The sequence below is a fragment of the Podarcis bocagei genome (genome assembly GCF_964188305.1).
Source record: "Podarcis bocagei genome assembly, chromosome: 12".
NCBI lineage: Eukaryota > Metazoa > Chordata > Lepidosauria > Squamata > Lacertidae > Podarcis > Podarcis bocagei.
In genome coordinates, this window is record NC_138137.1 from 57,600,181 (window position 1) to 57,626,872 (window position 26,692).

The 26,692-nt window shown below is 48.4% G+C and overlaps 1 protein-coding gene across 7 annotated transcripts in view; it reads left to right on the forward strand.

The window, feature by feature from the left end:
• The window catches only part of NBEAL2 (neurobeachin like 2), a 242,208-nt gene that overhangs the window by 124,881 nt on the left and 90,635 nt on the right, over positions 1-26,692 (forward strand). For 5 of the 7 annotated variants that reach the window (XM_081163423.1, XM_081163421.1, XM_081163424.1 and 2 more), the window contains 3 exons: positions 5,227-5,295; positions 23,631-23,714; positions 26,495-26,593. In XM_081163423.1, the coding sequence (XP_081019549.1) occupies positions 5,227-5,295; positions 23,631-23,714; positions 26,495-26,593 (252 nt within the window). The remainder of the gene's footprint in view (positions 1-5,226; positions 5,296-23,630; positions 23,715-26,494; positions 26,594-26,692) is intronic. The other 2 variants (XM_081163425.1, XM_081163427.1) reach the window with 1 other exon arrangement.

Consider the following 26,692-nt stretch of genomic DNA (forward strand, 5'->3'; position numbering starts at 1 on the left):
GCGTACAATGAAAACCCTGTGAAAAATCGTTTTTTACTCGGATTGCCATTTGTTCCAATCTGTCTTTAAAGAGCGAGTTTTCCCTGGGAAGGCGTGATGGGGCAGGGTGGAGCTGCTTGAACCCGTGTTTTCTAGGCACGGCGCAGGCAGAAGTGTGGGCGAAGCTTTTGCCTTCGTTGGGGATGGGGAGCCTGCGTTTCTGGACCACGAGTCCCAGGACTCCTGATCATTGGCGGTGGTGGCTGAGACTGATGAGAGCTGGAGTCCCAGGACATCTGGAGGGCCAAAAGTGTCTCACCTCCGGCCTTTGGGCTTGGAGATTTGCCGGTGAACCTGCAGAAGGAAGCAATGGTGGTGGCCGGAAGAGAGGGGAGGAACGATAGCAGCCTTCCTGCAGAACAAATCCAAGATGCTTCGGTGCTTTGTATCTAAGCATCCTCCACGGATCCTGCAGAGTCTTTACATAGGTTCCCTATTGGTAGGAGAAAATAACAGAGGCCAACCAGAGAATATTGAGAAGCAAAGCAGCTAGTAAGCCTGATCTTTATTGATCTGTTGCAACAGGGTCCTCACTCACCACACGCAGGAGAGAGGAGGGACCCAGAACAATGGCGCGCAAGGCCTTATAAAGACTTTTGAAATTGCCGCCCTGTAGATCAAGACCACCCCCAGAAATATCATACATACAGTGGTGCCTCGCAAGACAAAAAGAATCCGTTCTGTGATTCTCTTCGTCTAGCGGTTTTTTCGTCTTGCGAAGCAAGCCCATTGACGGATTAGCGCTATTAGCGGCTTTAAGCGGCTTATCGGCTTATCGGATCAGCTGATAAGCGGCTTAGCGGCTTAGAAAAAGGGGGGAGGGGAAAAAACCCGCAGGAACTCGCAAGACATTTTCGTCTTGCAAAGCAAGCCCATAGGAGATTTGTTTTGCGAAGCACCTCCAAAATGGAAAACTCTTTCGTCTAGCGAGTTTTCCGTCTTGCGAGGCATTCGTCTTGCGGGGCACCACTGTACATCACAGAAGGGGTGTAACCTAAGACCACCCCTCAGATACCTCATACCTACATCACAGAAAAGGCGGTCTAAAACAGAAATTTGAATGTTGTTTTTCTCCTGTCCTTGTTTATCTCCTGTCTGGCAGGTTACTTGATTGGATACCCTGCTTACTTGATTGGATTTCCTGGGGAGCCTGGCCAGTCTTTTGTAATGATAAATACTTATTTTCTGGGCCAGGTCACAGGCTCACACCTTATTCAAACACAGACATACCCTTAAGACAGGATTTCTGAGGAAAGAGACAATGGGGAGGTTTCCCACTTTGACCTTGCAGAGAAAACATTTGCTCAGTTTAGGAATCAAAATGGCTCCAGGTCAGTCTTCCTGTGCTGATCTATGTATGTGCTTGGTTGGTACACTTATGAACATTTAACATATATCTAAGACATATACCTAAGACAAAATTCCTATAACACACACAGTTTCCATAATCTCTTCCAGTCATGGGATTCTCGCCACGTAGGCGCAGAATTGGGCGAGAGCAAAATACGAAACGCAATTCTAATTCCACAAAAAGTATAAACGTGCCATAAAGATATGGATAAAATTACTCAAGCGCACTAATGCATGATCTCGTACGTCGAGACGGATTCCTAAACATCCAACTGATGTGACGAAACAGTGAATAGATTTATACTGCTCCCTGTTGCTTGTCACGTTGTTTTGCTGCTTTGGCGTCCTTCTGGACTGTCTGATAACATACATTGTTGTGTCTGAGTGATTTTTATCCCTGTTTTTATTGTACCTTTATACTGCTTCGTGTGATCGGAGTAGTAGTTTATCCTTGCAGGTTTCTGCAGCTGTTCATGCACATCTTTTTGCTGCCACCTAGTTCTTTGTCTTAGGACAAAGGTGGAGGTTGAGAATTGCATACCCCTTTTGGGCCTTGAGGGGTACCCCTGAGGGACGCAGGTGGCGCTTTGGGTTAAACCACAGAGTCTAGGACTTGCCGATCAGAAGGTCAGCGGTTCGAATCCCCGCGGCGGGGTGAGCTCCCGTTGCTCGGTCCCTGCTCCTGCCAACCTAGCAGTTCAAAAGCACCTCAAAGTGCAAGTAGATAAATAGGTACCGCTCCAGCGGGAAGGTAAATGGCGTTTCCGTGTGCTGCTCTGGTTTGCCAGAAGCGGCTTAGTCCTGCTGGCCACATGACCCAGAAGTTGTACGCCGGCTCTCTCGGCCAATAAAGCGAGATGAGCGCCTCAACCCCAGAGTCGGCCACGACTGGACCTAATGGTCAGGGGTCCCTTTACCTTTACCTTTGGGCCTTGCTGATGTAGCAGGAGTACCTGCAAACACGAGAGAGAGAGAGAGAGAGAGAGAGAGAGAGAGAGAGAGAGAGAGAGAGAGAGAGATGCTAGGCAGGTTCATTCCCACAAAACCTACATCCTGCAAAAGGCTGAACCAGCTTGTTCTGCCTTCCTGCCCCACTGAGCTGACCTCCTGGAGGTGCTAAGCTCCCTTTTTAGCTGTAATTGCTTTGAAGCTGTTTGCCTCAATCCTCCTTAGGAATCTTAACCAGGCTTTTCTACGCTTCTACCCTGTGATTTAAGCATCAGTGTAATGCCTGCACCGTGGGGCGTCTCTGGGAAACGGCTTTATAGTCCGTGCTTACTCTTTTCAGCAGCTGACGGGCATTTTTATTCATTGGACGCATACAACCAGGCTCACGTTCAAAGATTCTGGGGCTTTATTTGCGTGCACGCACGCATACGCATGTTGGGACAAGCGCCACGGAATAATAACAACAGCAACAATAACAATTTTATTATTTGTATGGCGCCCATCTGACTGGTTTGCCCCAGCCACACTCCCAACAAAAATATTAAAAACATGCACAAAAAGCAACTTTTAAAAACTTCCCTGAGCAGGGCTGTCTCCAGATGTCTTCCCAAGGTTTTGTATATCTTTATTTCATTGACATCTGATGGGAGGGCGTTCCACAGGGTGGGCGCCACCACCAAGAAGGCCCTCTGCCTGGTTCCCTGTAACATCACTTCTCGCAGGGAGGAAACTGCCAGAAGGCTCTCAACAGTGGACCTCAGTGCTCGGGCTGGACGATGGGGGTTAGAGGCTCTCCTTTGGGCATACGGGGCCGAGACCGTTTAGAGCTTTGAGGCTATTATTGTTATTTATTACAGTGGTACCTTGGTTCTCAAACTTAATCCGTTCCAGAAGTCCGTTCCAAAACCAAAGCGTTCCAAAACCAAGGCACACTTTTCCATAGAAAGCAATGGAAAATGGATTAATCTGCTCCAGACTTTTAAAAACAACCCCAAAAACAGCAGTTTGACATGACTTTTACTATCTGACGAGACCATGGATCCATAAAATGAAAACAATAAACAATGTTCTGCAGTCACACAATCAATCAATCAGTAGCTGAACTGGGTTCCATACAGTCACAGTCACAAAAACAAAACAAAAAAGAACCGCAAATACAAAAATGCAAAATAAACAGCAAACGCATTTGCTCAATGTAACACTCAAAACGGAAGCGTAACACTCAAATCGGAGCACGTTCGGCTTCCATAAAAAGTTCGCAAACCGGAACGCTTACTTCCGGGTTTGCAGTGTTTGGGTTCCAAGTTGTTTGAGTATCAAGGCGTTTGAGAACCAATTTAGCACTGTACAGTGGTACCTCGGGTTACATACGCTTCAGGTTACATACGCTTCAGGTTACAGACTCTGCTAACCCAGAAATAGTACCTTGGGTTAAGAACTTTGCTTCAGGATGAGAACAGAAATCGTGCTCCAGCGGCACGGAAGCAGCAGGAGGCCCCATTAGCTAAAATGGTGCTTCAGGTTCAGAACAGTTTCAGGTTAAGAACGGAACTCTGGAACGAATAAAGTACTTAATCCGTGGTACCACTGTATTAAGATGCACATATGGGGACTGGATTCTTCACATGTGCATCAAGAAGGGAGCATATATTGGCCCCCACTATTAGAAATGTCATATGCCTAGGCTATTGGATTTCTCACATTTTGCAAACCACGAACCCTGCACTTTTAAGCCCAACCCTTGCAGCCCTTTGGCTTATAAATGCAGCTGTGTTTCTCAGGAGGTGGGTTTTTGGTGCTGCCGTTCTTACACTTCTACAGATTCATAGCATACGCCTGGTCCTAACTTTGGCTGTTTCTCATGTTGGTGGAATACTACTACTACTACTAATAATAATAATAATAACAATAACAATAATTTATTATTTATACCCCGCCCATCTGGCTGGGTTTCCCCATCACTCTGGGCGGCTTCCAATCAAGTGTTAAAAAGTACAGCATTAAATATTAAAAACTTCTCTAAACAGGGCTGCCTTCAGATGTCTTTTAAAGAGAAGATAGCTGCTTATTTCCTTCACATCTGAAGGGAGGGCGTTCCACAGGGTGGGTGCCACCACCGAGAAGGTCCTCTGCCTGGTTCCCTGTAACCTCACTTCTCGCAATGAGGAACCGCCAGAAGGCCCTCGGAGCTGGACCTCAGTGTCCGGGCAGAACGATGGGGTGGAGACGCTCCTTCAGGTATACAGGACCGAGGCCATTTAGGGATTTCAAGGTCAACACCAACACTTTGAATTGTGCTCGGAAACGTACTGGGAGCCAATGCAGATCTCTCAGGACTGGTGTTATGCGGTCCTGGCGGCCACTCCCAGTCACCAGTCTAGCTGCCGCATTCTGGATTAATTGCGGTTTCTGGGTCACCTACAAAGGTAGCCCCACGTAGAGCGCATTGCAGTAGTCCAAGCGGGAGATAACTAGAGCATGCACCACTCTGGCGAGACAGACAGTGGGAAAGGAGGGTCTTAGCCTGCGTACCAGATGGAGCTGGGAGACAGCCGCCCTGGACACAGAATTAACCTGCGCCTCCATGGACAGCTGTGAGCCCAAAATGACTCCCAGGTGAAACATGGACTTGTCGTATAACATAGGGGCGAATGCTGAGACGGGCGTTCAGATGCCCTCAGACGCCTCATCCTCGACCAACCTGTGCATTTGACCTGCCAAGAGCTTTCTACATTTGGCAACAATGCAAGATATAATAAAGCGCTGGCCCTCAACGCAGCTGTGGCTTGCCCTGGCCTAGCCTGCACCTGTTCTCCTCCTCCTTCCTCGCTTGCTCCCCTCTCCCTTCTCCATTGAATGACCTTGGTTTTCTGACCCCGTTTCCGACAGCTCTACCTGAGTGGGGAGTTCAAAGCGTCCTGGGACGATTCCGCCGCGACCGAGACGGAAACCCGCCAGGTATTGCCTGCAGCTTGTGGTGTGTGAGATGATGGGCTTTGCACGTGGGTTTGCATGCGCTCTCCTTTTTCCTTCACGGGGCACGGGGGGATTTCCAGGGATTTGAAAGGAGGGAATTTAAATAATACGGAAGAGGTAAGAATAATAAAGGTAAAGGGACCCCTGACCATTAGGTCCAGTCGTGACCAACTCTGGGGTTGTGGCGCTCATCTTGCTTTATTGGCCGGGGGAGCTGGTGTACAGCTTCCAGGTCATGTGGCCAGCAAGACTAAGCCGCTTCTGGCGATCCAGAGCAGCGCACGGAAACGCCATTTACCTTTCCGCCGGAGCGGTACCTATTTATGTACTTGCACTCTGACGTGCTTTCGAACTGCTAGGTTGGCAGGAGCAGGGACTGAGCAACGGGAGCTCACCCCGTCGCGGGGATTCGAACCACCAACCTTCTGATCGGCAAGTCCTAGGCTTTGTGGTTTAACCCACAGTGCCACCCGCATCCCGTAAGAATAATAAAAGTCTGCTTTTCCGGCCAATTCTGGCTAGGCGTCTCTGGGAGAATGGATAAAACTGAGAAAGGACTTACAAGGGTGGAGAGTGGACGGTTCCTTGCTGCAGAGGGAAGTTTTTGTCAGGCGCTCATCCTACACTCGAGTAGGACCCTGGCAGAGACACATGCCCGACTGGCATGTTCTCTCCCTCCTGGTCGATCGTTCGGGAGCTTCAAAAACTTTCTTCTGCCCGAACATCACAGCAACCGACAACAGACATCGGCGCACTTAGGGATCCACAAAGTGTTCTCAGTTTGCGTAACAGACCTCAACAACTCACCATTTTGGGCAATCTACTTTATTTACATAAGGGACACGAGTGGCGCTGTGTGTTAAACCGCAGAGCCTAGGACTTGCCAATCAGAAGGTCGCGGTTCGAATCCCCGTGACGGAGTGAGCTCCCATTGCTCAGTCCCTGCTCCCGCCAACCTTGCAGTTCGAAAGCACGTCAAAGTACAAGTAGATAAATAGGCACCGCTCCAGTGGGAAGGTAAATGGCTTTTCTGTGCGCTGCTCTGGTTCGCCAGAAGCGGCTTAGTCATGCTGACCCGGAAGCTGTACGCCGGCTCCCTCGGCCAATAAAGCAAGATGAGGACCGCAACCTCAGAGTCGGTCACGACTGGACCCTAATGGTCAGGGGTCCCTTTACCTTTTTACTTTATTTACATATAAACACACACGGAGCACTGTGACATGGCTCCCTCTCTCTCTAGCATCAGCCAGCAAAGAGAGAAAGAAGAAAGGACAGTAGTCCCACTTCACAGAACACAGTAACACAAACATCCCGTCTCCGTCACTTCCCACTCTGTGGAGTCAAAACATAAACCGTCATGTGATAGACAAAAATCCCATGACTGCAATCACGGAGCAGGAATTCTAACAGTTTTGTCCTTCTTTCTGGGTTCTTGACATGCGTTGCCAGCTGTCTCTGGGCAGTTGCAAGTTCGCTTCTGAGATGCCTGTGGCAGGTATAATACGAGGGGATCATGGAGGGACCGCTACCCTTCTAGGACGCTCTCTGCCAAAATTCTTACCATGGCAGCTGGCAAGACCCAGCGTGATCCTGCCCCCTTCCTTTTCTGCAATTCCTGCATTGCCCTTCCACCCAGTAGACCTGAATCTCGCATGCTGTTGTCTTTCGTTTCCACGCCACGAGGTCATCTCAAACGTCTTCATTCTCTCCGCGGAACATTCCTCGCTTTTAATTCTCTGCTTAAAATCAGATGAGTGCCTACGGAATACTGTAGAACACCGTCAATAAGCTTCGCCTGATACAATCCCATGCTTTATACAGCTTACTTTTTGAAAAATAAGGAAGGAAATGTCAGTGTTTGTAAAAAAGCAAAAAAAAAAGAAGGAAACGGTTCTGACCTCCCTTTATCTTCTCAGTCTCCTTGTCGGCACAAAAAGAGTCCACGGGAATATCCTTGCAGAGTTTTATTAAAAGTCTTTGTGCAAAACACGACTGAATAACTATACACACCAGCACCAACCAACCCAAACACCAGCCACAGCCCAAACTAGCATTTCTCACTTATATATACAACCTGCTGCAGGCCGCTGAGTCATGCTGACCCAGCTTTATTCGCATTAAAGAAACAGCGGCCATTTTAGCCGTGACACCCCTTCTGTTTCTTAAATGCGAAAAACCCCAACAGAAACAATACATACATACATTATATACATAAACCCAGTTTTGTCATCAATTCATTATGGCATGTTGCTGGCAAAGGCTTGGTAAACAAATCAGCAATATTATCTTGTGATTGACAGTACTCCAGTTTGATTACCCCATTCTGTACACAATCTCTCACATTCGCATGACGGATAGCAATATGTTTTGATGCGGATTTCATTATTTCCGAGCCCGCTAATGCAATGCACGATTGGCTACCTTCATACACTTGTATAGGCAAATCTACTTTACAATCTAGATCTTTTAGTATTTGTATAAACCATATGATTTCATTGCATGCTAGCGACAGGCTCCCATATTCTGCCTCACAGGATGAGGTTGCAACAAATCCTTGTTTCTTTGACCTCCATCCAATTATGGAATTGGCAAACATCATAACCATTCCACTTGTAGATTTTCTGGTAGCTACACAGCTTCCCCAGTCCGCATCAACAAATACTTCTAGTTTTTCATCTTGTGCACTAGATATCTTCAAACATGCATTTAATGTCCCCTTTAGATATCTGATAAGCCTTTTCAAAGCACACCAATCGGCAGTACTGGGTTTAGATACACGTTGGCTCAGAACATTTGTAGCACATGCAATGTCTGGCCTTGACCACTGGCTTAAATACAACAGTGATCCTATTTTTGAGTGATACAACTCAGGCTGATCAAATTCATCATCACACACTGTCTTTGGGAAATCTGGTGTCATGGGAGTCTGAACTGGCTTGCAGTTTTCCATGCCAAACTGCTCTATCAAATGAAGAATTTTCTCTTTCTGGCTCAATAGGAAGCTTCCATCTGCTTCCTGCCTTACTTCTACTCCCAAGTAATTGCTTACAGGCCCTAAGGCTTTAAGCTTAAACCTCTTTTCCAGTTGACTTGTGAGCTTCTGGATCTCATCTGTGGAACCCCCTGCCACAAGCAAGTCATCAACAAAGACTAAGAGCATTAGATATTTGTTGCCTGTCCCCTTGGTGTACAGGCATGGATCAGCCACACTTCTTTTAAAACCAAGTTTTACAAGGGCTTCATTTAAACACTGGTTCCAACACCTTCCACTTTGTTTGAGACCGTAAACAGCCTTTCTCAAACGCCAGACTGCACCATTCTCCTCTTCAAACCCAGGGGGTTGTCTCATTAACACTTCATGGTCTAAATTTGCATGCAGATATGCAGCATCAACATCAAAATGGTGCACTGCTAGTTGTCTTACAGCAGCAATGGAAAGCATTAAACGAAAAGTTTCACTCTTTACCGTGGGAGAAAACACTTCATCATAACTCTCCCCTTTAATCTGAGTGAACCCTCTGGCTACTAATCTGGCTCGAAAACGTGGTTCCCCAGATGCAAGGGTTTTCCTTTTGTAAACCCACTTGCATGACACCACTCTGCCACCAGGTGGCGGCATTATGACCTCAAACACTTTGTTACGTTTAAAAGAGTCCATTTCTTCTTTCATAGCTTGTTCCCACAAAGCACGTTCCCCAGGGGGTAAGTCTAAGACTTCATTATAACTCTGTGGTTCCACACAACTCACATTGCATACTCTCACTCCTCCTAGGGTCAAACGCTGAGGAGGTACACCCTTGTTTGAACGCTGGGAGCGCCTAGGCACAACTACTTCTTCTTCCCCCCTTATCTCTGGCTCTTCTTCCTCTTCCTCTAGAGAAGTATTATCTATTGCCACATCTTTTGGGGAAATCTGTGCCTCCTCCTCATCCTGCTCCTGTGTTGCCAATGGCTGAGAAGAAGCCTCTTCTCTTACTTGCAGGGGCAGTAGGCAATCTGGGTTGGCATGGATCGCAGTCCATCTGTCCTGGTCAGCGAAGTCTGCACTTCGCGACAGAACCACGCGTCCTGGGCGTAAATTGAAACGCCATCCTTTGCCATAGGACTGATATCCCACAAACCGCAGTTTCTGCGCTCTAGCGCCCCCTTTCTGGCGCTGAGCTTTGGGAATGTTTACATGTGCCCAAGAACCCCAATTATGGAGCATTGTCCACTCTGGTTCTTTCCCAAACAACACACGATATGGAATATCTTTTATAGAGCTAGACCAGGTTCTATTAATCAAAAAGTTCGCGGTCAGAAAAGCCTCGCCCCACAGCCTATGGTTGTGGCCCAATCCTGCATCCACTAGCAGGCAGTCCTTTACTGACTGTATCACAGCCCCACGTCTTTCACACAGACCATTTTCAGCAGGGCTATAAGGGTTAGTCAAACGGTGAGTGATCCCCTTACGTCGCAACCATGCCCCAAATTGTTTGTTCAGAAATTCTCCGCCCCTATCTGTTTGCAGCTGCACAACAGGCCGAGCGAAGAGCTTTTCAGCTTGGGCAACCCATTCTCTGAATGTGGGGAAACACTCAGATTTCTGCTTTAACAAAAACAGCCAACTAAAACGTGATTTGTCATCTATTACCAGAAAAGCATATCTGGCGCCCCCTTCAGTCTTCTGTGGAAAAGGGCCTATCACGTCACAATGGACAAGTTCTAAAACCTCTTTAGATACTCTGTCGCTTTTAGAAGCCACAGGCTTCCTCTTAGATTTGGCCATTTTACATACATTGCAATCTAGGAAACAGTTACAGCTATTTACTTTTAGGTTCTTGCACACCTTTTGCATTTCTGAAAGCACACGGAAATTGGCGTGACCCAGTTTTCTGTGCAGTTGATGTACACACCCCTTATGAACTGGCAAATTATCCTGAACCACCTGGGCTGCTTTAACAGGCTTGTCCTGCATTACATATAACCCATTTTCCAACTTTGCATGGCCACATACCTGAGTTCCATTCTTTATCAGACAGCCATCCTGCGTGAACTTAACACTATACCCTGCATTAATCAAACAGCTTACAGACAGTAAACAATAGTCCAAACTGCTGACAAACAGAGTCTCTGGTAGAGTAGTGTTCAAGCACTGCAGGAAACATGTTCCCTGGCCACCAATCTTGCTTCTACGACCATCAGCAAGATAAATTGAGTCTTTTCCATCAGCTGGCTTCTCCAGGGTCTTAAAGTCCTCCCGACTGTTGCAGATAATCCTGCTGCTGCCAGAGTCCAGCAACCATGTTCCTCGAGGTATCTTTCTCTCCTCCCGAGAAAATGCAGACACAAACTGAGCAGAACGCGTGTTCTTCTTCCCTGAAGAGAACCCCTTCTGCTTACGTTTCTGCGTCGATTGCTGTCTCTGCTCCACGTCGTCTCCTGGAAGTCTTGCCCTGCATTGACGTTGGAGATGCCCAGGTTGGTTGCATCTATAGCACATCCTCACCACCATGGCCAAGTCCAAACCTTGGCGTTGCTCCATTGGCAGATTCTGCTGCTGGCCCCCTTTGCTGTAACTCCTCCGCTCTTGGAGTTCAGCCTGTCTATCTGACCTTCTTTCTGCTTCTTCGGTCAATCTTCCAACCACATACTCAAGGGTCAGATCTCGGGGACGCATACTCTCCATGCTGTTAATCACAGGCAACCAGCTTTCAGGCAAACTTGAAAGGATAATGTAGGTTTGGTCAGTCTCATCATAACGCTTACCTCTCTGCTGTAGTTGAAGAAACAGAGATTTCAGCGTTTGAAGATGAGTTGCCAAACTCTCACCTTCCTTCATAACAGTCCTGAACAGCCTTCTGGTCAGAGAAATTATAGTTCCAGCAGTTTCTCTGACATGCATTTCCCTTAATAAATTCCAGCACTCAAACGCTGTGCTGGCATTTGCTACATGCAATAACTTAGAGTTGCTCAAACACAGCATAATTTGGGCACGGGCCCTTTCATCTAGCCGTTTTTTCTCAGCAGAGTCAGTTCTCAAAACCTCAGTTTCAACACAGTCCCATAGTCCATCTCTCCTTAACAACTGCTGCATTTTAATTGACCAACTCAGCCAGTTGCCCTCTGAGAGAAGTTCAAAAGGGATGCCTCCCCCAATATTTACAACTTGGGAAGACTGGAAATCTGCCATCTCTGCTGGTGCTTGCTGAGCCCCTTCTGTGGGGTCTCCAGCAATCTCTCCTGACTCTCTCTTTAGAGTCCAACTAGATGGTCCTGGCTGGCACTCACCGGCTTCTAGCTGCTGCCTCTGTTGACCCTCAGGTCCCGCCTGGCTCCGCAACTGGTGTAGCCGCTCTGTGAGTCGCCTACTGTGGTCCTCTAGCAGTTCAAACTGTTCCAGTAGCCGACGCTGAGTGCTTTCCTGATCCTCAGATCCTAGCCGCTCCAGCGTCGCTGCAGACAGTTACAGCTTGCCACCAACTGCTCCAACGCACAGCCACTGGCTCCGTACACCACCAGGACTCACCAGCTCCTTGCTGAAATGCTGTTAGTCGTTTTTGCACTCTGCACATGCTCAGAAACACTGGGCCCATAACCTGTCAGTGTTTGTAAAAAAGCAAAAAAAAAAGAAGGAAACGGTTCTGACCTCCCTTTATCTTCTCAGTCTCCTTGTCGGCACAAAAAGAGTCCACGGGAATATCCTTGCAGAGTTTTATTAAAAGTCTTTGTGCAAAACACGACTGAATAACTATACACACCAGCACCAACCAACCCAAACACCAGCCACAGCCCAAACTAGCATTTCTCACTTATATATACAACCTGCTGCAGGCCGCTGAGTCATGCTGACCCAGCTTTATTCGCATTAAAGAAACAGCGGCCATTTTAGCCGTGACAGGAAAGAAATAAAATAAAATCAGTAAATTAAAGCAAGGAAGGCACCCTAGCCAATAAGACTACTAACATGCCAAGCAAGTTCATGTTCAAATTTCAAATCATCATAGAATAAATGGCTGTCCACATCAATTTCCCATTTTGCTCATAATATTCATAATGTATTTTAATATTTTGTTGGAAGCCGCCCAGAGTGGCTGGGGAAGCCCAGCCAGATGGGCAGGGTATAAATAATAAATTATTGTTGTTGTTTAGTCATTTAGTCTCATCCGACTCTTCGTGACCCCCTGGACCAGAGCACGCCAGGCCCTCCTGTCTTCCACTGCCTCCCTCAGTTTGGCCAAACTCATGCTGGTAGCTTCCAGAACACTCTCCCACCATCTCGTCCTCTGTCGTCCCCTTCTCCTTGTGCCCTCCATCTTTCCCAGCATCAGGGTCTTTTCCAGGGAGTCTTCTCTTCTCATGAGGTGGCCAAAGTACTGGAGCCTCAGCTTCAGGATCTGTCCTTCCAGTGAGCACTCAGGGCTGATTTCCTTCAGAATGGATATGTTTGATCTTCTTGCAGTCCATGCGACTCTCAAGATTATTATTATTAATAATAATAATATAAGGTTATTATTATGTATAATAATAAATTATTATTATTATTATTATTATTATTATTAGGTGTATAAAACCCCTAAATTTCTCTCACCTTATTTGCTTCTAAATGCTTACATCTGTGAGCCTTAAGGTGAGCTTCTAGATAAAGAACCAAGTAACTGGCCTGAAGATTGCTGGCTTTGAAAACTCATAAGATTATTTGTCTTTCAAACCCATGTATTATGGAGTTTGAAGGTTTGGTATCTTAGCCTTATTTGTTATTTAACCTATCCCTCGTTCTTTCCCCCTTGGGAGCAACCTGAACATTTTTTCCCCTGATCACACCCTCACGCTGGCATTGCATTTATCTCTCGATTTCATTGCTGTGGTGCAGTCAGCATTTGAACGAGACATCTCGTTGACAAAGCTGGTTATTTTAGAGCACATGGATGCGATGTTGTATAATGTGCCTTGCTCTTCCATGATGTCGCATAAGAATGTTTGGCGGTTGCTGCATGTTCAATAGGCCGCCGACTTGCGGTTTGTGAAGCTTTAAAATCCTTTCGTATCTATGTCACAGAAATACACAACCTTCATTTCCAAGGGTGCTTCCCAGACAAAGGAATTCACACGGCAGAGGGTTGAACTCTTTATTGTCAAAGAAAGAGAGTTGCTTCTACAGCTACGGATTATCTTTTTATATATATATAAGATATTTATTAAGATTTTTTCACACATTACAATAACAATGGAAAAATAAAAAGAAAAATGCAAAATAAAAACAGTTAAAAAAACACATTAATTTTCCGTTTCTTATTTTCCTTAAGCTTATTTCCCCGGACCTCCTCATACCTCCCTTTTTTGTATTGCACTTAAATTTATTAGTTCAGCAAATCCTTACCATTAAGCTTTTACCCGTTTATAGACCTTTGTTTCATATTCTCTTAAAGCATTACAGCTAGAAACCACTTAATTTCTATCCAACATCATTCTAACATTCATTAATTTTACAATATTTCTGTAGGTAATCTTTAAATTTCTTCCAATCTTCTTCCACCGACTCTTCTTTCTGGTCCCGGATTCTGCCAGTCATTTCTGCCAATTCCATATAGTCCATCACCTTCATCTGCCATACAGCTATGGATTATCTAAAAACACACCAGTCCAGAATTTAGGCAGTTATTCCCAGGTCCATACTTCATGGTGTAGTTGGACCACCATCCCTCCCCAGTTTATATACCTTCCCCCAACAGGCTGTGCACATCTACCCTAATAATACCGTGTATAAGACTAGGTTTGCCCCCTAAAAAACAATGTCAAAAATTAGGGGGCGTCTTATGCTCTGGGCCATCTCCCCCCATTTTCTTAAATCTGAGTCCCCCCAAATAGAGGGCATCTTATGCACGGGGGCGTCTTATAGACTGAAAAATACAGTGATGATGATGATGATGATGATGATGATGATGATGATAACAACAACAACTTTAAGTATAAAGCTCTTAGAGGGGGAACTCACAGACTTGGCGAAAGAGGACCATTCTAAGCATGTGCATCATCATCATCATCATCATCATCATCATCATCATCATCATCACCACTCTGGCTAGGGTACAGTGAAATACAGTGAATCATCAAATATTAAACGCTTCCCTAAACAGGGCTGCCTTCAGATGTCTTCTAAAAGTCTGGTAGTTGTTCTTCTCTTTGACATCTGGTGGGAGGGTGTTCCACAGGGCAGGCGCCACCACCGAGAAGGCCCTCTGCCTGGTTCCCTGTAGCTTCACTTCTCGCAGGGAGGGAACCGCCAGAAGACCCTTGGCACTGGACCTCAGTGAACAATGAGGGTGGAGACGCTCCTTCAGATATACTAAGCTGCGGCCGTTTAGGGCTTTAAAGGTCAGCACCAACACTTTGAATTGTGCTCGGAAACGTACTGGGAGCCAATGCAGGTCTTTCAAGACCAGTGTTATGTGGTCACGGCAGCCGCTCCCAGTCACCAGTCTAGCTTCCGCATTCTGGATTAGGCGTAGTTTCTGTAGCGACTATGCCAGCGTGAAAGCTGCCTCTGCTCTTCCCTCGTCAGTCCTCTTCTGGTTCTGGGAGACATTGGGGCAGGAGAGGGTGGGGAAGCACCTGGCCCTTCGCTTGCCGGCCGGCCTCGTCGTCCTCTTCCTCCAGCTCTGAAGCATCCCGTGACTCTGATTCTTGTCTCCTGGCTGGTACAGGTCCCCACAAATCCCCAACCTCCTTTCCTATCTGAAGAAATGTGCATGCACCTGACAGCTCATACCAATAACAAATTTAGTTGGTCTCTAAGGCGTGGGTGGCGCTGTGGGTTAAACCACAGAGACTAGGGCTTGCCGATCAGAAGGTCGGCGGTTCGAATCCCCGCAACGGGATGAGCTCCCGTTGCTCGGTCCCTGCTCCTGCCAACCTAGCAGTTCGGAAGCACCTCAAAGTGCAAGTAGATAAATAGGTACCACTCTGGCGGGAAGGTAAACGGCGTTTCCGTGTGCTGCTCTGGTTCACCAGAAGCGGCTTAGTCATGCTGGCCACATGACCCGGAAGCTGTACGCTGGCTCCCTCAGCTAATAAAGCGAGATGAGCTTTATTCTCCAGAGTCGTCCGCGACTGGACCTAACGGTCAAGGGTCCCTTTACCTTTAAGGTGCTACTGGAAAGAATTTTTTTATCTCCTTTCCTGAGTCAGACTCCAGCCTCCTGCCTCCCTTATCCGAGTTCACACTACTCAGCTTCCTGACAGTCCCTGACATTCATACAGCACCTTGAATTTTATGTGTTCTTTTGCATTCAGTTTGCCATATCGAGGCAAACTTGCTTACCGTATTTTTCGCCCCATAAGACGCACTTTTTCCCCTCCAAAAATGAAGGGGAAATGTGCCTGCGTCTTATGGGGCGAATGCAGGCTTTCGCTGAAGCCTGGAGAGCGAGGGGGGTCGGTGCGTACCGACCCCTCTCGCTCTCCAGGCTTCAGGAAGCTCTGCGCAACCCTCGGGAGACCGGCTCCGAGGGTTGCGCAGAGCTGCCTGCAATCCCGGGACCAGCGCAGCTCTGCCCGGCCACCGGGAGCCTGGGGAGAAGCTCCGCCCCGCTCCCGGTGGCCCTGCAGAGCTGCCTGCGCTCCTGGGACCAGCGCAGCTCTGCCCGGCCACCGGGAACCGGGGGAGAAGCTCCGCCCCGCTCCCGGTGGCCGTGCAGAGCTGCCTGCGCTCCTGGGACCAGCGCAGCTCTGCCCGGCCACCGGGAGCCGGGGGAGAAGCTCCGCCCCGCTCCCGGTGGCCCTGCAGAGCTGCCTGCGCTCCTGGGACCAGCGCAGCTCTGCCCGGCCACCGGGAGCCGGGGGAGAAGCTCCGCCCCGCTCCCGGTGGCCCTGCAGAGCTGCCTGCGCTCCTGGGACCAGCGCAGCTCTGCCCGGCCACCGGGAGCCGGGGGAGAAGCTCCGTCCCGCTCCCGGTGGCCCTGCAGAGCTGCCTGCGCTCCTGGGACCAGCGCAGCTCTGCCCGGCCACCGGGAGCCGGGGGAGAAGCTCCGCCCCGCTCCCGGTGGCCCTGCAGAGCTGCCTGCGCTCCTGGGACCAGCGCAGCTCTGCCCGGCCACCGGGAGCCGGGGGAGAAGCTCCGCCCCGCTCCCTGTGGCCCTGCAGAGCTGCCTGCGCTCCTGGGACCAGCGCAGCTCTGCCCGGCCACCGGGAGCCGGGGGAGAAGCTCCGCCCCACTCCCGGTGGCCCTGCAGAGCTGCCTGCGCTCCTGGGACCAGCGCAGCTCTGCCCGGCCACCGGGAGCCGGGGGAGAAGCTCCGCCCCGCTCCCGGTGGCCCTGCAGAGCTGCCTGCGCTCCTGGGACCAGCGCAGCTCTGCGCCGCCATCCCGAGCGGTGCGCTAAGTCCCGCCCCGCTCGGGATGGCGGCACAGATCTGCCTGCCGTCGCGGGACTGCAGGCAGGTCTACGCCGCCATCCCGAGCGGTGCGCTAAGTCCCGCCCCGCTCGGGATGGCGGCAGAGATCTGCCTGCCGTCGCGGGACTGCAGGCAGGTCTACGCCGCCATCCCGAGCGGTGCGCTAAGTCCCGCCCCGCTCGGGATGGCGGCACAGATCTGCCTGCCGTCGCGGGACCGCAGGCAGGTCTACGCCGCCATCCCGAGCGGTGCGCTAAGTCCCGCCCCGCTCGGGATGGCGGCACAGATCTGCCTGCCGTCGCGGGACCGCAGGCAGGTCTACGCCGCCATCCCGAGCGGTGCGCTAAGTCCCGCCCCGCTCGGGATGGCGGCAGAGATCTGCCTGCCGTCGCGGGACCGCAGGCAGGTCTACGCCGCCATCCCGAGCGGTGCGCTAAGTCCCGCCCCGCTCGGGATGGCGGCAGAGATCTGCCTGCCGTCGCGGGACCGCAGGCAGGTCTACGCCGCCATCCCGAGCGGTGCGCTAAGTCCCGCCCCGCTCGGGATGGCGGCAGAGATCTGCCTGCCGTCGCGGGACTGCAGGCAGGTCTACGCCGCCATCCCGAGCGGTGCGCTAAGTCCCGCCCCGCTCGGGATGGCGGCAGAGATCTGCCTGCCGTCGCGGGACCGCAGGCAGGTCTACGCCTCCATCCCGAGCGGGGCGCTAAGTCCCGTCCCGCTCGGGATGGCGGCACAGAGCTGCCTGCCATCGCGGGACTGGTGCACTTCTCCCCATCGCCAGCCCCACAAGCTCGGGGGACAGCGGGGAGGCAGAGCGTGCCTTCCCACTGTTCCCCGACCTGGTTCTTCCAGCCCCGCACCTGGGGGGGGAAATAAATTTTTTTTTCTTTATTTCCCCCCCAAAAAACTAGGTGCGTCTTATGGGCCGGAGCGTCTTATGGGGCGCAAAATACGGTAGTTTTCCTTTGTGTGGACCGTACCGCGCTGGGCTGTGTCCACATGAGAGGGCCCAGCCACACAACACTTTCCGCACAAAATTTTCTCACTTTGGGCTCCTTCCTTCTGGCTGCCGCACGTTGCTCGTTGGCATGGAAACGCTGATACAGTGGTACCTCGGTTTTTGGACACCTCCGCTGCCAAATGCTTCGGGTTTTGAACACCGAAAACCCAGAAGTAAATTATTCCATTTTCGAACGCGCCTCAGAAGTCGAATGGCTTCCTCTCGGTTTTATCTGTTGTTTTTCACAATTTTCTCTATTGAATTGGCAGACCACTCTTTGCGCCTCAGTTTTCGAACGATTCGGATGTCAAACGTTCTTCCGGAACAGATTACGTTCAAAAACCGAGATATCACTGTATTGGGCAGAAGATTTCCCAGTGCTCTCTTTTTCCGTGGAAAACTTTTCTGTTTCGTAAGTTCCTCAAAAGGGCACCAACCGCAAATTCAATATTATGCAAGCCTGACAGTTTTAGCTTTTGCTTCCTAAATGCAAGGAAAATAAACATGCTAAATTGGTTCGCTCACACTCCAGGGCACCAGAATAAATCCCAGGACAAGCTTTCTGAGGCAAAGTCCCCCGGATTTGTGTAGGGAAATTTTCCTGTTCCTGGTTTTCTGGAAAACCTGCGCCGCTCCCTGAGAATTGGGAATTTGCAGTTTCTGTGACCTGTCAAGTGATCTGTAGCAAAACTCCCGCCGTGTCCACCTTTCAATCGCTTACCAGCCAAGCGATGCTTTTGCATGGGTCACTGGACATCAAAGTGTTTTGCTCTCCAAACCAACTTGACAGTTGGAAATATTCTGTGTGGGTTAAGTTTCCTCCCTCTTCTCCTTTCGTGAGTAGATTTATATTCTCTTCTGTAGTTTGCCATAGTTGTAGTTTGCACTTGTGTCCAAATAAGACCTAGCAGTGATTAACATTAACTGGGATTTTTCCCCAAACTGTGATTAAAAAAATATGGTTTGTTGGTTGGTTTTGCATTGTCAGGTTAATAAGATTCTACAAACAACGATATAAGAGTGGCTTAGGGCCCTCGTATTTACGGGACCGCCTCTCCTGGTCTGCCCCACAGAGGACCTTAAGGTCCATGAATAATTATACTTTAGAGGTCCCAGGCCCTAAGGAAGTCAGATTATCCTCCACCAGGGCCAGGGCCTTTTCGGTGATGGCTCCGACCTGGTGGAATGCTCTGTCCCAGGAGACTAGGGCCCTTCAGGATTTAACTTCCTTCCGCAGGGCCTGTAAGACAGAGCTATTCCGCCTGACTTTCAGTTTGAACTTAGGCAGATCTCTTATTCCCCTTCCTCCCTCCCCTTTTTATGAAGATTACCCGCTCTGGGATCCCACATCTAATTCTCCCCTGGTCTCCTTGCTGGCCCAAATAGGACTAATTCAGCCAGCTAGCCATCTAATGTTTATTGGAAGGATTTAGGGGATTTCCCCCCTAAATTGATTTTTGAATTCTGAATTTATTGTTAGTCACCTTTTATACCGTATTTTATGCTGTTTTTTGTTGCATCGACTGTTTTTAATTTGTTGTTAGCTGCCCTGAGCCCTGTTTTCTGAACCGGGAAGGGCAGGGTATAAATACAAAATTATTATTATTATTATTATTATTATTATTATTATTATTGCCTCTCCTTGACCTCTCCATGACTACCACTGCCGTCCTCCCTCGGGCAGCTCATAGCGGCTACCGGAGAGCAGGAGAGGAAGAAAGGAGGAGGAGAGCAGGGACAAAAATGGCGGAAAGTGAGAAATGTCCCTATTTTCATCGGAGGAATGTTGGAGGGCATGGGCTTCCCATGGATATCTAGTTGGCCACTGTGAGTACATGATGCTAGACCAGATGGGACATTGGCCTGACCCTGCAGCCTCATATCAGGTTCTTAGGAGGAAACCGTGGTTGCAGTTGTGTCCTCGCAATCTTGCTGTGACCCCCAGCGGCTTCCTTACGAGCCGTAAGCCGATTTCTCCTTCCTCAGAGTGGTTCTGGCCATAGCTGTCAACCGTCCCTTATTTGGCAGGAAAGTCCCTTATCCCAGCGCCGTGTCCCGCTGCTGTCCCTTATTGATGATGTCCCTTAAATTTCCCGGGTTTCAAAGGAAGCAGCTCCTCTCCCTCCCTCCCTGCCGGCCAGGGAGGAGGGAGGCTCCAACTGTGTTGCTTGGCTGCGTTGCTCACCCAGTAAGGAGTCTAAGAACGACTGGGGGTGGAGCTTGCATGCCTTGTGCTGATCAAATCGGCCGCGTTGCCTGGGGACTCGCCTTTGCTCAGCACTTCCCAGCGGAGAGGTGATGGTGGTTTTCCTTCCTGCATCCCCTTTGCCGGGTTGCTGCGCTGTGGGAACCACCGCTTGAGGCTTCGTTTGGCTGCTGGTTGACTAAAATCCCTTATTTCGGCTGCTGATCCCTTATTTTTGAGGCTGCTGGTCCCTTATTTTCAAATCTGTAAGTCGACAGCCATGGTTTGGCCCCAGCTCTGCGGCAGCATCCCTGACCTGCCAATAGCCATCATCCTCTGTAGCCGTGGAAACGGATAAAGGCTCTTTAGAAGTTGGCATCGTTGGCTCCCAAACCTTTCAGAGAATGCAGCAGTATGTCCCAGAAAAAAAGCCTGTTTAGGAAGGGAAGTCGCAGAGGGTAATCTCTTAAGAAAAGGAAGGTGCCGTCAGCCCTGCAGGTGAGGCAGCCGAAAAGTGTTCACAGCTTGGAGTCTCGCCGGATGACTTAATTATAGGAGCCGCCTTTCAAAACCGAGAAGCCGTTTATATCTTTCCCTGCTGGTTTTGGGACTAGAATTTGACTCCGCCGGCTGGCCGAATCAAATTAATGTGTGAACTCCCACCTCCATCTCACCGCTTTCTTGGTTTCCGATTTGCAAGGTTGATTTGCAAGGTGTTAGACTGCTTCAGCATCGCCTGCTACCAGAATCCGGTTTCCTTTTATTTTCACTAACAGATGCGTGTTATGCACACATTCCCAAATATATATGTATAGTGCATTTTTGTACGCATTATTTTGTCTGGAGAACTGCACCCCAAGATTCAGAGAGGTGGTGGATTTTGAAGGATAGTTGTTTCTGGAGCTGCAAATTCTGGCGGTTCCTTCACGGCGAAGATACAAGGGAACTAGGCAGAGGGCCTTCTCGGTGTTGGTGCCTGCCCTGTGGAACGCCCTCCCGCCAGATGTCAAGGAAATAAACAACTATCTGACTTTTAGAAGACATCAGAAGGCAGCCCTGTTTAAGGAAGCTTTTAATGTTTAATAGGTTATTGTATTTTAGTGTTCTGTTGGAAGCCGCCCAGAGTGGCTGGGGAAACCCAGCCAGATGGGTGGGATAAATTAAAATTATTATTATTATTATTATTATTATTATTATTATTATTATACAGTGGTACCTCAGGTTAAAAACAATAATGGCATGACAGTCTTCTTTTGAAAGTAATAATAAAGTTTACAGTAGAACCTCTACTTAAAACCGCCTCTACTTAGGCCCGATCCAAGTTGCGACCGTGGCAAACCCGGAAGTAAATACAGTGGTACCTCGGGTTACAAACGCTTCAGGTTACAGACTCCGCTAACCCAGAAACAGTACTTCGGGTTAAGAGCTTTGCTTCAGGATGAGAACAAAAATCGTGCAGCAGCAGCAGGAGGCCCCATTAGCTAAAGTGGTTCTTCAGGTTAAGAACAGTTTCAGGTTAAGAATGGACCTCCAGAACGAATTAAGTTCTTAACCCGAGGTTCCACTGTACCGCTCTATTGTGTTTATGTTGTATTTCCACTATATAATGGGGGCAGCTCTGGCAATTCTTGCTGTGAGACTTGGAGAGGCAGGGAGTGAGTTTGTAAGGAGTCCAGAATTGTGCCCCCATTGCCCATCCAAGAAATGGCAGAGGATTGCATGTGATGGTTCAGGTATTGCCAGCCTGTTAGGGTCCCATTTCATCCTGTTGTTCCGTCTGCCCCTCCTGTTCTGCAGTCAGCAAACCCAATTGCGGCCTCCTCCCTTTGCAGACGTTTCAAAGACTTCCCTCCCATTTCATGTGGATTTTCAGATCTCTTCTTCCTAACTTGGTTTGTGGCATTGCAGGCTTAGTAGTTCGGAAGTAGGTTCTTCTTCTCTCTGTGTGTTTGTGTGTGTTGTAATGACTTTGGAAAATCCACGCTGTCAGTTTACTTAAAATTCTGGATGCGCGCCAAAGAGACTGCCAACATATAATTGGGATGTTATGTGCCCTGCACAGGGTGAGACGGTGACTTGGAGATCAAGAACAGATATTGGCCAAAAACGAGGCCTTGGAATAACAACAACAACAACAACAACAACAACATTTTTTTATTTATACCCCGCCCATCTGGCTGGGCTTCCCCAGCCACTCTGGGCAGCTTCCAACAGAATATTAAAATGAAATAGTCTATTAAAAGCTTCCCTAAACAGGGCTGCCTTCAGATGTCTTCTAAAATTCTGGTACAGTGGTACCTCTGGATGCCCTGTTCACATCCTGAAGTGAACGCAACCCACACGTGCGCGGGTCACGATTTGCCACTTCCGAGCAGAGGACAATGCGGTGGAACAGAAACGCCGGTTTTGAGAGTTTAGTTTATTTCTCTATCTTCCCAAAGGAGCCCAGGGCAGCAAGCGGCAATGGTGAAACCGTCTCTGCCCCTCTTTTTCAATGTCTCTCTTGCTCGTGCCTCTGGTGTGCCTTGCGGCATTAATTTAATGCGACTGCTTTTTGTGATACGTGCCGCGGCTTAATGTCATAGGTGGAAGGACTGCATCCCCAAACCGCTTCATATGATTTAAGCACCTTGTTTCTGCGCTTGCTTTGAACCCGCTGCCGTTCCTCCCTTGAAAGCAGAGAGGATCCAGTTCTTGCAGCGTCCTTGTTAGGCTCTCTATATTGGACAAACAGGCCAAACCTTACGCCAAAGAATAAACGGACATAAATCTGACATCAAGAAACACAAAACAGAGAAACCAGTAGGAGAACACTTCAATCTCCCAGGACATTCTATACAAGATCTCAAAGTAGCTGTTTTACTACAAAGGAATTTCAGAAATAGACTGGAAAGAGAAGCTGCTGAATTGCAACTCATTACCAAACTTAAAACCATGGATAGACCTGGTCTGAACAGAGACATTGGATTCTTATCTCATTATACATGACTAAGCCATTTTTCACCTTCTCACCCCTTGCCTTTTCCTGTAAGACCTATTGCAGTCATTAAGAGTCGTCAACAGGCTCATCTCAGCTATCTGCCAATCTCCCATTCCCACCACCCTTCTGAGTAATACCCCTCCCCACCTTCTCACTATATAGAAGGATCTGGCAACTTCTGTTTCAGTGTATCTGAAGAAGTGTGCATGCACACGAAAGCTCATACCAAGAACTAACTTAGTTGGTCTTTAAGGTGCTACTGGAAGGAATTTTTTTATTTTGACTATGGCAGACCAACATGGCTACCTATCTGTAACTTGTTAGGCTTATCGAAGAGCTAAACAGAACCCAGGAACCCAGGGTAGCAGTCGCCATTACAGTGGTACCTCGGGTTACATACGCTTCAGGTTACATACGCTTCAGGTTACAGACTCTGCTAACCCAGAAATAGTGCTTCAGGTTAAGAACTTTGCTTCAGGATGAGAACAGAAATCGTGCTCTGCGGCGTGGCGGCAGCAGGAGGCCCCATTAGCTAAAGTGGTGCTTCAGGTTAAGAACAGTATCAGGTAAAGAACGGACCTCCGGAACGAATTAAGTACTTAAACCGAGGTACCACTGTACAGTCTGTTTACGAGACGGTATTCACTCGAGGGTAAGGGAAGCCATCTTGGGAGAGCTTCAGAAGTTGGGCGGCCCATCGCAGCCGAGATTTTCCACCCTGCCAGGTAGACAGATGTTGGGTCTTGATTTCTCACCTGCCTCCTTCCTTTTCGCCTTCAGGTTTTCGACAACAACTCTGACGCCATTCCCATCCACGCTATCGGAGTGCTCACGTCTATCATGAGCAACTCTCCTTCGGCCAAGGTAAGGGACACGTATTCCTCGCCTCTTCGGAACATTTTTTTAAATAGAAAATAAATAAGGAGCACAGGATGAGCAGCAAAAGAGACAGTGTGGCGCAGTGGTATGAGCGTCAGACTAGGACCTGGGAGACCAGGGTTTGAATCCCCTCTTAGCCAAGCATCTCACTGGGTGATCTTGGGCCCGTCTCTGCTTCTCAGCCTCAACTACCTCTCAGGGTTGTTGTTAGGATTAAATGGGAGAACTATGTATGCAAGCTTGAGCTCCTTGGAGGAAAAGAAAGTGGGATAAGAATGCAATAAATAATAATATATACAGCTAAAGCTGGAGACTTAGGAATAATAATAATAATTTATTATTCGTATCCCGCCCATCTGGCTCGGTTTCCCCAGCCACTCTGGGCGGCTTCCAACAAAGATTAAAAATACATTAAAATGTCAAAATAAAAAAAATTCCTTCCAGTAGCACCTTAAAGACCAAGAAGAAGTGTGCATCCACACGAAAGCTCATACCAAGAAGTAACTTAGTTGGTCTTTAAGGTGCTACTGGAAGGAATTTTTTTATTTTGACTATGGCAGACCAACACGGCTACCTATCTGTAATTAAAATGTCACACATTCAAAACTTCCCTGAACAGGGCTGCCTTCAGATGTCTTCTAAAAGTCTGGTAGTTGTTTATCTCTTTGACATCTGGTGGGAGGGCGTTCCACAGGGCAGGTACCACCACGGAGAAGGCCCTCTGCCTGGTTCCCTGTAACTTGGCTTCTCGCAGCGAGGGAACCACCAGAAGGCCCTCGGCACTGGACCTCAGTGTCCAGGCAGAATGATGGGGGTGGAGACGCTCCTTCAGGTATACTGGACCGAGGCCGTTTAGGGCTTTAAAGGTCAGCACCAACACTTGGAATTGTGCTCGGAAACGTACTGGGAGCCAATGAAGATCTTTCAGGACCGGTGTTATGTGGTCTCGGCGGCCACTCCCAGTCCCCAGTCTAGCTGCCGCATTCTGGATTAATTGCAGTTTCCGGGTCACCTTCAAAGGTAGCCCCACACAGAGCACATTGCAGTAGTCCAAGCGGGAGATAACTAGGAAGACAGGTAGCAGCCTCAGCAACCCTGTTGCCAGAGGAAAAGTATCTAAAATGTTTACTAAAAATGCATTTGTAGTCCAAGGGAGAAAAAAAGGTGTGAGTTCTCACAGCTCTCTGCATGTGGTTTGAAAGACAGTATATTATTGTCAAGACGTGGCTTCATTTGATACCCACATGAGGCAAGATCTATTTTCTTGAATCATGAGAGCTCGAAACTTGAAAATGTTGTGTGCGGTACCAAATTCCATACCAGATACCTGCCTGTGTATTTCCTTGGGGGAAGTACATTTGCTTGAGATAACACTGCTGGCAGCGAGTAGAGGAATTATCCTCTTACTTTTAACAAGATTATTTAAACGAAGATGCGATTAGAGTCTCACACCCACCAACATCCCGCAGAGGAAAACTGGGACGCCCATCTTTCAGGGCCATGCTTTCACAAGATCCAAAATGGGACATCCCAGGATCCAGTCTGAAGCTGGGGTGCCTTCTATAATTCTGGGGTGTCCCGTCCAATTCGGGTCTGGAGTCTCAGATACATTCTCGTTTAAGATTCTGATCTGGGGTTTGTAGAAGAGAGTCAGCGTCTAGGAACCTAAAAAGATGGGGTTGTGTTCAACTAGATCAGGCGTAGGCAAACTCGGCCCTCCAGATGTTTTGGGACTACAACTCCCATCATCCCTAGCTAACAGGACCAGTGGTCAGGGATGATGGGAATTGTAGAGTTTGCCTATGCCTGAACTAGATTATACTCAGAATAGACCCATTCAAATGAAGGGACCCAAGTTAATTTATGTGGGTCTACTCTAAGCGTCGGCCGTTTTGAAAGTGGGCGGTGTGTTTTGCGTGTGAACTTCTGTAAAGTTCTTCCGAAGTCCTAAACTCTAGGCTGGCTGGAGATGGGTGATCTATTTCTCTTAATACCCCACAATATTTCCTACCTAGATCTGAATGCTCGCTTTATTATTCATATGTGCCACAAACAAAAACAAAACATGAGAAGCAACTAAGATCTCTCTTTCAAGTTGGGAGCATCTTGATGACCGGGAAAGGGCTTTCCGACTTTACACTGATTTTATTCCACTGACTTCTTTAGCTTTAACTGAACTCGACACTCTTTTTGTGTTTTGTTTAATATTTGAACAGTCTTCATGCTGAAAGCTTGTGGGACTGCCTTACCCCTTTTGCACCCATCCGACCAATTTGATCTGTAGACTTCGCCCTGCTACAGCTGCCGCATAAAACCCAAACGCGTAGATGCTTGCACGTTCAAATCTTTTGCTGTTAATCTGAACGCTCATTTAAATGTTTAGAAGTACTTGTTTTCATTGGCAATTTCAACACTTCCTGTAAACTGCTTAGAGGGGTTTGGTTACAATCAAGCCAGGATATAATTTTTGCTACCTAATAAAGAGCTCAAACACAAAACAAATTGCTGTTCACCCACTTTTGCCTTGGCCAACTGAATTCTGTGCTATATTCATGTTGTTTCTTAATCGCATAAGCTCCCGGCAAATGCATATATGGAAGTCAGGGTAGCGGAACGAGAAATCCCAAATCGTACTTGAAGCAGAATAGAAAAGTTTGAGCCGCCTCTCCCTAATTCCCCCTCCCCAGTTTGCTTTGGGTGGGAATTCGGGAATTAATGGCGTGATCTGCTCTCGCTAATCCTTAACGGCTGCCTGCATTTTTCAGGAGGTGTTCAAAGAAAGAATTGGCTATTCACACTTATATGAAGTTTTGAAGAGCCAGAGTCAGCCGACCAAGAAACTGCTGCAGGAACTCCTCAACATGGTGAGATCTTTTTGACAAGAGAGAATTAAAATCTGCCAGCACGCTGGCAGAGCTAAGCAGGATCCGTCCACAGTTCAGTTGCATGAAAGGCGTAATATC